This window comes from Phaethon aethereus, assembly GCF_964289735.1.
Source record: "Phaethon aethereus genome assembly, chromosome: 13".
Classification (NCBI taxonomy): Eukaryota; Metazoa; Chordata; class Aves; order Phaethontiformes; family Phaethontidae; genus Phaethon; species Phaethon aethereus.
Window position 1 is genome coordinate 12,793,299 of NC_138589.1, and position 9,936 is coordinate 12,803,234.

Genomic DNA, 9,936 nt, shown 5'->3' on the forward strand with positions numbered 1-9,936 from the left:
GATAGATGCTCTGCTCCCTACAAGCTATTTCCAATGAAAGAAAGTGGAAAGAGGCTGTAAGAATGACAACTGACCATTCCCTTCTGAAAGAAGGGGGGAATAAGCATATAACATATTCTGACACTTATGATATATTCTGTATAGATAATTTCTTAGAGATTTCAATATATTTGCCAATTTCCCCCTCATTACCCCTTCTCACAGGAGCATTATATCCATGAAGTAGATACCATAGTCTTTTTGAGCCTGAAAGATTGTGGGGTTTTTCTGCTTTGTTCATTAAACAGTGATTTTTAGTCCCACAAACATTCCAAATTTCCCTTGATTCCCTCCTTTCAGTGTGATCATGACAATAGACTACATAATAGTGAGCTAGAAGATGATTATTAAACTCTGCATCCTGACAAACTAATTTTGTTTGACTTTACTTTGGGTTTTAAAAGCAAACTGTACCCTCCACAACTCTTATAAGTCTGTGTGTTCTCTCCTTTCATTCATCATTTGTTTTACGAGCTGTGTCCAAAACTTCATTTTGTGTTCTTTCAGTTTCTTTGCTGCCTTTTGCATTAGGTTTATTTCCAGGTATCTTTCATCCAGACCATACTGAGGCCAATGGACCAAGCCTTCTCCGTTGGGATTTCTAGAAATAATATAATGAAAAGTTAGCTTTCATTTGCCTATCCGTTGCGCTCTGACTGCTCAGGCTGACAGCATTTCAGAAAATTAACATGAGCTCAGATTATGTAACTCTAGTACCTGAATAGTTGGATGTTTTTTGTCAATGTAATCATCAGTGGAATAGCAAATGTTTAATAACTTCCATTACTTTTAGATCTAAAATGCCACTGCAGATGGAGTAATAGTTCTTGGATTTCTTTTTTTTTTTTTTTTGGTCTGCAGGTTCATTTCTTGCAATCATTAAGAATAGCAATAATTTACTTCAATATTTATTTTAAATTCTGCCAAATTTGTAGAAATCACCATATAAGTATTGCTATTATGTTTCAGGCAGCACAGACAAAACTTGATCTGCAATTAACATTATGATTCTCACCCATTTCTAGCAAAGTTAGTCCAGTATCTCATAACAGTTCTGCTAAGTTTATTTTCTTCTTCTGTAGCATACCCTGCAAAGAGATGAAATGGCAACATTAAAAACTAAATAGTCAAAAACGTAGCAGCTGTATCAATTCCAATAGACTGTAATCAATTCTACTTGTTACTCTGAGCTATGGGAATTTTACTTGAGCAGAGCTCCAGGAAAGAACTGCAAATAAACAACTTAATGGAAAGTAATTACTACTAAAGACAGAAAATGTCGATGTTGATTCCAATGCTTCTAAGACAGAAAGTCTATTCTAAAGCCCTCCAGTAAGTAAAATGAGTAATAATGATGTCTTAAAAGGAATACTTCAGTAAGCATGGATACATCACCGGCTAAGAATGGCTTTCCAAAGACAAAGGCAACCTCATCTGTATGATCTGCTTTTACAAACTCTGGTACAACACCTGCCGCTGAACTTGGTCGATGTTGAAATTCATAAAAGTAGACTGGGTTGCCAGCATCTAGTAGAAAATACAGAGGAGAGTGTTAGTTTGAGAGCTGAAAATACCTGCCACCAAAGATGGTAAACTTTCATTACGACCTGTTTTGGCAAAATGAAAACACTATCAGTTCTCTGGATAATGAAGTATGATGCATACTGTCCACAAACACACCCCAGGAGGGAATTCTACATTTCTTCTAATAAATGCTGAATTAGAGACTCACCTCTATGGTATCTAGCCACTTCAATGGCTGAAAGAACAAACAAAAGGTCTCCTAGTGCATCAAGAAGGCCATCTCGCACCTGAGCACGGTTTTCTGCATTCCCTATGTATTCATAGTATATTCGATCAACAACTTGCGAAGGAACACCCTGAAATGAACAATAAAAGTACTTCTTATAATGATGATGAATATTTGTCCTGGTTTCAGCCAGGATAGAGTTAATCATCTTCATAGAAGCTAGTGTGAGGCTACATTTTGGATTTGGGATGAGAAAATGTTGATAACGTGCTGATGTTTTCAGTTGTTGCTAAGCAGTCAAGGACTGTCCAGCTTTTCGTGCTGGCCTGCCAGTGAGAATGCTGGGGGTGCACAGGAAGTTGGGAGGGGACACAGCCAGGACAGCTGACCCAAACTGGCCAAAGGGGTATTCCATACCATATGACATTGTGCTCAGTATATAAAGCTGGGGCGAAGAAGAAGGAGGAGAGTGGAGGGACGTTTGGAGTGACGATGTCTATCTTCCCAAGTAACCCTTACGTGTGATGGAGCTCTGCTTCCCTGGAGATGGCTGAACACCTGCCTGCCCATGGGGAGCAGTGGATGAATTCCTTGTTTTGTTGTGCTTGTGTGTGTGGCTTTTGCTTTACCTATTAATCTGTTTTTATGTCAAACTGATTTTTCTCACTTTTACTCTTCCGATTCTTTCCCCCGTCCCACTGTGGGGGAGTGAGCGAGCAGCTGCGTGGTGCTTAGTTGCTGGCTGGGTTAAACCACAACAATATTATAGAGTAACAGCACTAACTGAATGTGCCATCTGCATGTCCCTGGCTAAACCCCAAACATTACCTTATTTCAGAGAAAATTCTCAACTGTGTCAGAGTGTGGCTCAGAGCTCAGAATTGGGAGTTACACAGCTACCACATATAGATGTTCTCAGGGAACAGAGGTTTGCAAGATCTAAAGATCAAATGTCTTTAGATAAACGTCAGTCAGTGTTGCTGATAAATATAGTAGTCTGTTCTCCCTTCTGTGGAAATAACCCTCATAAGAGAAAAGAAATCCTACTGGATTTCATAAATTAATTTATTGTTGTAGATGGTCGTAATTTACTCCCTTCAGAACAAGCCTGGGCTTTGCCTTTCCAAGTTCACAATGGATGTCTGTGACACTGAATGATCCCTTGCAAGTACCAGCCATGTTTATAAAGTCCTTAATTTTTATGTATTAATCCGCATTTTTCTATATTTAGTAGTTTCAGGAGAGCACAAAGGAACCAGAAGGCTAAGAGGTTTCTAAATTACATGGAAGCGAAAACTCAAGATACCTAAACATAGATGTCTCAGTGCTATTTTAAACATCTCAAGTTATTCCTTCTAGTCTCCAGCTACTGCTTCAAAACAGTGCATTCTATAGGTCTTGTGTCTTACCTGCTGGTACCACACGTGTCTTGAATAACCTAGGGTATTTAAAATGTCACAAAAGATCTGTTTAGGTACCTGAATCACTCCTGGATTTCCACAGGACTCCTTTTAAAAAAGCAGGGATTTTAGGATAGAAATTTAAACTGTATTTTCATTCACTAGTGGCAACAGGAATACACCATGTCTGCTGCCCATTACTGCCCCACAGTAGAAAGCTGTCAAACAGAACAAAGTTTGCCTGTAAATTATACCCCTCCAGCAGTACAAATATAGGACCAGACCAGTGAAGAAGCAGCACTGGGTTACTCTGAAAATGGTCTCTTACCTTAAGTGATAATGCTAAGGAGCTCTGTAAAACTTGACGTGCAACATCTTCATCCAGACCATCTGTGTAAGCAGGAAACTTCATTGCCTGCATGATACAGAGAATCATATTTATTATATCTTATATCTTATATTAACAAAATTATATATAAATAATGACATTACAAGTCTCTTACCATAGGAAGTGCCCATCCAAATTCACAGTTATTTACGCCAATTATATATGGGACTGAATTGATAATTTTTTCAGATAGTAATTGCCTGGGACTCTTTGGAAAAAAAACACCATCTGCAGATGCACTGATGAAGAAGGAAGGCTGGAGGGGAAAAAAAAAAGAAAGCTTCATTAATATACAAATTTTGCTTCTAGAAAAAATTTTCAGATTTTTACTGTAGTTCCAAAACAAAATAAAGTGCCAAGTGAAAATGTAAGTATTCAAGCCATCTCTAAATTTTCTTTGACAGATTTTCTGCACTAGGCAGAAGATGCTGTGAAGATTAGCACTGTATTTTTAATGTTTGTGAAACATAGGTGATGATGTCCAATTTTCATCTCTTCTTAGTTATTTCAATCCTATTATGGATGTGTGAAGCAGTAGTGGAAAAACTAACTTCTGTGTTGAAACTGCAAAGGAACATGGAAGCCACTACTGTGATAAGAAATTTTAAGTAGGACATAAAATATTATATTAATTAATTTTCAAGTTCTCCAGGAGAAACTGTGACATTTTATACACTCTTTTCCTTCCTGCTACAGCATGGCAGCAAAACACAAGTCCATGCAGAATGAAAGGGAAGTAACCTGTTCACATTTTTCAGGTAAGGCATAGCATAGCATAGCTGCAGTGTTGTCAAATCCTGAAAAGGTCAAGAAAGTCAGGTGTTAAATTCACTTCAAGTTCTCCTAATATTACAACACAGAAATAGCATACTCTGTTACGATAAAATTTGAAATGTCATTTAAATGCAAGTAGTATAATTTCACCTACCATTTTTAGCATTATCTGTATTATCTCTTCTTCTGTTTTTTCTCTTAAGCATTCAACTATTGCAGCTGAACTGTATTTTTCACAGCCAGAGGCAGTAGCAATTCTCTGCAATCAATAAAAACAAAACACTCACTTTTTCCTGTACTTCCCAGAGAAGGCTCTATGTGCCACCGAGCCCGAGAGTCCAGCAGGGGGGAGTCTAAACTTCTGCACAAGCATCAGAGGCCAGACAAGCTCCAGCTGCAGAGGTAGAGAACAGAAGCCCTCAACCTTCACACTGTGGGCTGAGCAGATGGACAAAACATATGCCTCCAAAATATTTTGACACAGAAATAGATCAAGACAGTAAGTCTGGTAAATAACATGCTGGGCTGAGAAGGCAGGATGACACAGAGGACTTAAAGTGATGCACAGTTAGAATACAACCAGGTAGATGGTAACAAAGAGCACGTTATGCCATTCTTGATGATGCCTTTTTGGATCGAATAATAGCTGTCATTAGAGAGACAGAGCTCATTATAATGTTGCCTCTTTTATACCCCAGATTCTCAAATCCAGGTTCCTGGAAGTTATTTCTTGTAGTTGGGGGAAAAAAAAAAAAGGGTTAAAGTCAGCTCTTCTTTTCTAATATAAACAAACTGAATAAAGTCTTGTTTATTTGCACACAACAAGCACCAAACAGGAGGAGAAGAGGAGAGTATTCAGAATCTGGTGCCATTTTTTAGCCTAAAATTATAGCTCAACTTTTCTTGCAGACAGTACGTGTATAGTATTCCTTTACATTTCACACTTCTTCCCTGCCTTCTCTCTTCAATTCCTTAGTCTTTTGCTTTCACTCAGACATACGTGGATATTTGGGTATTTGAAAAGCAAAGACTAGATGACCTTTAAAGGTTCTTTCCAACCCAAACTATCTTATGATTCTATGTATTATTTGCACACAGAAAAACTGTCTTTAATGACTGTGGTTGTAGTTTCACAAGACAAAAAGACCTGTTTCTACATTTTGGAATAAACAGTTGAAGATAGCAAAACTATCTGGAAGAATAATTAAATTTACCACAAAATACCCACTTGTGCTTCCTCCTCAGGTTGGTCAGTGAACAAAACCCTGACTGCAGTACCACTCTCTGAAATGGCCTTATGGAACAAGCCCTTCGCCAGGGGAGATAAAACCTGTAAAAAAGCAAGAACAAGCATGACAAGCATTACGTTCTGACCACTGACTTAGAATTTCAATGTGAGGAATTGCCATTTAAAACATTTTGAAAACAAATGTCATAAGACTGTTATTCTGTAACCTCTGATCATAGTTCAGCTATGCAAAGGGCTTTGGCAGCACTATCAGGGATAAGGACATCACGCCTGCCTTTTCCCCTCCCATAGCACCTTCCTTCCCAGACTTCATGGAACTACACTGCAAGCCAGATATGGACTGAATATAACTGTGTCCAAGATAGTCTGGCTGTGCTGCAGAAGGGGAATAAAGAACTATCAGCCAGAGGGCAGGACCTTAGGAAACAGGAGTTTTTATCACATGTATCACTGAACCCTGGTTTCACTGTGTGATCTGTACCAAATTGTGAGAAACTGGAGGAGAAGAACCTCTGAATTAATGTGCGCAGTGTTGCTGTAAAAATTTTAAATAATCACTGGGTCACAAAATGCACATCTAGTTCAGCTATCATGACTTTTTGCCTCTGTTACTTTGCACAGGTGACTGTCAAAGCAAACAGGAAACGGGCAATACATCCTCTTAAAGGACTCTTCTCACAAGGATAAATTTTTGGGTTTTTGGCACTGCAAAAAAAAAAAAAAAACAACACCCCAAAAACCAGAACTTAATTTAGTAGATAAGGAATAATGTTTTGGGTCTAAACTACAAGACCTGGGTGTGAAAAGAACATTTTGATCAATCAGAAGCTGTATTGTTTTATTGTATTGTTGTTGTACTATAAACCAAGGTGATGTGTTATTTACTATAAAAACATCCCTTTTCTCTCACTGAATTTTCATGCAGGTACTAAAAATGAATGTGGGCAGCATTTTTTTTCCCAAAGTAATTAAAATTCAATATTACTGTGAACTTACAAGAGCAGAAACACTGATTCCTCCTGCGGATTCTCCAGCAATAGTGACAGATCCTGGATCTCCTCCAAAATGTATGATATTTTTCTGAATCCACTGAAGAGCTGCTACTTGATCTAAATACCCCCAGTTACCTCGGGCATGCTTATCACCAGTGCTGCAGAGAAAGCATAGATTTGTTTAAATGCTCAATGCAAGAAAAAAAGGCAGAGAAATATATCATCTGTGGTATGAGAAATCAGCTGCCATTCTCCACACAAAGCTTTACAAAACTGAAAAATAAATGGCTCAGAAGGCATTGAGATTAGAGTAGCAATCAAAGAAGAACAGACTTGGAAGCTGACCTGGGACTTGGAAATTGTTCCCAACTGCAGCTTATGTAATTAAGAAATTTATTGTTTCTTTGCATAAATGAGTATTCTGCACATCTCTTCACAAAGGCTTTGCAAACATAATTTTGAAACTCACTCAGCAAAAACTAAGATAAAATATCTTACCTAAAATATCCAACAATACCTAATCTGTACTGAACTGTTACAACCACCACATTGTCAAAGGCAGCTAATGCTGAACCATCATATGATGAAGCTGCTCCAAAAACTAATCCACCTCCATGGATCCATACGAAGACCTGGAAAGTCAAAACCAGAAACAATACAGCACAGATAAGAGCTCCCAGTGATAAAAACTAAATATAAACCAAAATGTACTATTTATTTGGTGCTGTTTCACTCCTGATTCTTTCAGATTACATTTCACAAATGGTAGCAGTCTTTCGAATATGAGGCCTGCAGTCTTACAAAATGGCATTGATTTTATTAAATACTTACACTATACCAGTGCCCCGTGACTTTTCACACATTATTTAGAGGAAATCAAACATTACCTAGCTAAAATGTCAATAAAATTTTATTTGTAATATAGGATTTTGTGTCCCTCTTAAACCTCAGCAAAGCTGGGGCAAAGCACGTAACTTGATCATCATTACGAAACTGCACTTGTTAGTCTGCATATAGCACATGCTGTAGGTTTGCTGTAAAATAATTTTGCTAAAGGTTTTATAATGATTTTACTTACAGGCAGCTTCTCCTGTTTTTCTGTAGAGACGGGTGTATACACATTTAGGTATAAGCAATCTTCAGACACCTGGAGAAGAACTTTTTCTTTTCTATTAGTAATAACGTCTGAAAAAAACTGTCCTTTTACTTTATCCTGTAGACACATGAATAAATGAAAAAATAACAAGCAACAGAAATAAACAAAACCTCAAACCACAAAGTATAGCTTTTTTGTATCTCCACAACCAAGTGTAAACCAGAAACTAATCTCTAGTAGACTTCTAGACTGTTGGCAACAGAAAACATAAAATATTTTTTTCACTTTTAATATACTTTCTTCCTTTGACCTGGCATTAAGGAGATCCATAAAAAGGAGTCACAGTCTACAGCATGATATGCAGATATAATTTTGCATGTTTTGAATTATTATAGAAATATACCTGTAAATACATATGGCTATAAATTACTTCAATGAAGATGCAATTAACTATTTTATATCTTCAATAGCTTTTTATATTGTGATGGTAGGTATTAGGCTTGAGGCACTCAACAAGGGCAATAGTACAAATGGAGTAAGACATTTACAATATAAGCCAGAATTGGCCTGCATTTCTTATGTGTCCTATTAAGCATGTGACTCACTCGGCCTTTTTTTCTCTTAATATTTTGTTCCAACATCTCTTCAGCTTCTTTCTGTTTCTGCTCCAAAGCTATACAGTTTATAAACATTGCTAATTAATGGCCAAATGCTCCCGAAAACAGAACTTCATTGGCAAAGTGCTGGTCCATATTAATTCATCGCTGATGCCCATTACATAGCAGTTTTTAATAAAAAGAGCAGCTTATAAAGATGGCTTTAGAGATGCGTTCATTGTAACAGTTGCAGATGGTAAGAAGATAGCACCAAGGAATTTATCTTCGTGGCCTTTGATTGCCCCGTACATCAGTGTTCTGGGATTGCATATAATATCAGATTATTAAAAAGATCAATGGTTTTGTCACTGTCTTACATTGGTGGGTAGGAAGTGGCATCTCTGACACCTTTCCATGGCTCAGGTGGCTGGGGTTCAGAAAACCGCAGGGGTCCAACTGGAGGCTTAGCAAAAGGAAGTCCCAAAAAGACATTTACACTCCTCTCAGCGGCATCTACTTTGAATTGGTACCCTCGGACACTCCCATATTTGGTCACCACTTCTGGCTGCTCTGCTTTTTGTCCTGGGGGATGTGAGCACAAAATCACATAATTGGTCTATTCATAAGTAATTGCCAGATTTCTAAGAGCTTTAGCTGCTTAAGTATAGACCTTTTGTTTGCTTAAACAATTAATTTTCATACTTAAGGCTTCAACAAACTCTAATCAGTATAGCTGACATTATTTCAGCCTTCATTTTGATTGGTTTGTATGTATAATCTCCTTCAGGTATATCGTATGTATTGTCTTACTATACACACACATTACTAATTACATATAGATCTTAATCCTTTTTGATCCAGGTTGTTAGTTAAAAGTCCAATAGATTGCTCTCATTAAGCAAAGGCATTTCCTTTTTAAGAAAAGATCTGTGAACACACAAAATATACTCTGGACCCTTGATAGTATGTACAGTCAAAAGAAAAAGCATCTAACATACCCAAAAATAGGCTGGCATATACAAATACTGTTAACATTTAGGTAAAATTCATTTTAAAATCAGTGTGAAAGTTCTCAATACCAAATTACAAATGTTATACAGTGGTCTGCTCTGCCTCAGCAGTCAAGATTTTGGGACAGGAATTTGATTTTGCTATTTGCAAAAATAGGCAAATAAGACAAATGACTGAAAACAGATCACAAAAATGAAATTAAGACCTATTTGCTATTCAGACTTAATTTCTATGCAGCAAGGTTGGGTGCCCCAGCTCCGCTGATAAAGCTGGGGTTCCCCTAGGTGAGCAAGCTGCACATGTGCTCTATTTCCTTAGAGAAGGCAATAGGGAAAAACCCTTCTGAAGCTTACCAGTAGTTACAAGTGCTGTCACCCCAACGGTGAGAATCAAGGACAGCAGCGAAGTGTCCTTTCCAGTTGCCATTTTGCAAACTAGTCACATATTTACCTCCTCAGTGTGTTGCCTTATATACTCTGTTAAGTATAACTGTTACGCAAGGCAAATACTGATTAGGAAAAGCAATACTCGAGCTGTGAGCCAACCTAGCTGCAGACAGCCAGAGCAAGTGTCCTGCCTGTAAGCCACTCCTCAAAGGGAAGTGCACGGCAGCGCATCTGTGTATGGGAACAGGGAGACTT

The 9,936-nt window shown here is 37.8% G+C and overlaps 1 protein-coding gene across 1 annotated transcript; it reads right to left on the bottom strand.

Annotated features, from left to right (window-relative positions):
- Positions 1–394: 394 nt before the first annotated feature.
- Positions 395–9,721, bottom strand: LOC309409704 (fatty acyl-CoA hydrolase precursor, medium chain-like; the record flags this gene model as incomplete). The annotated part of the gene is given in 15 exon segments (XM_082005910.1): positions 395–640; positions 1,055–1,127; positions 1,435–1,566; positions 1,772–1,919; positions 3,518–3,604; positions 3,693–3,833; positions 4,319–4,342; positions 4,345–4,374; positions 4,506–4,610; positions 5,580–5,681; positions 6,597–6,750; positions 7,091–7,224; positions 7,671–7,815; positions 8,662–8,866; positions 9,649–9,721. Coding segments are annotated over 15 exon segments (1,728 nt in total). The 3' UTR covers positions 395–465.
- Positions 9,722–9,936: the final 215 nt, after the last annotated feature.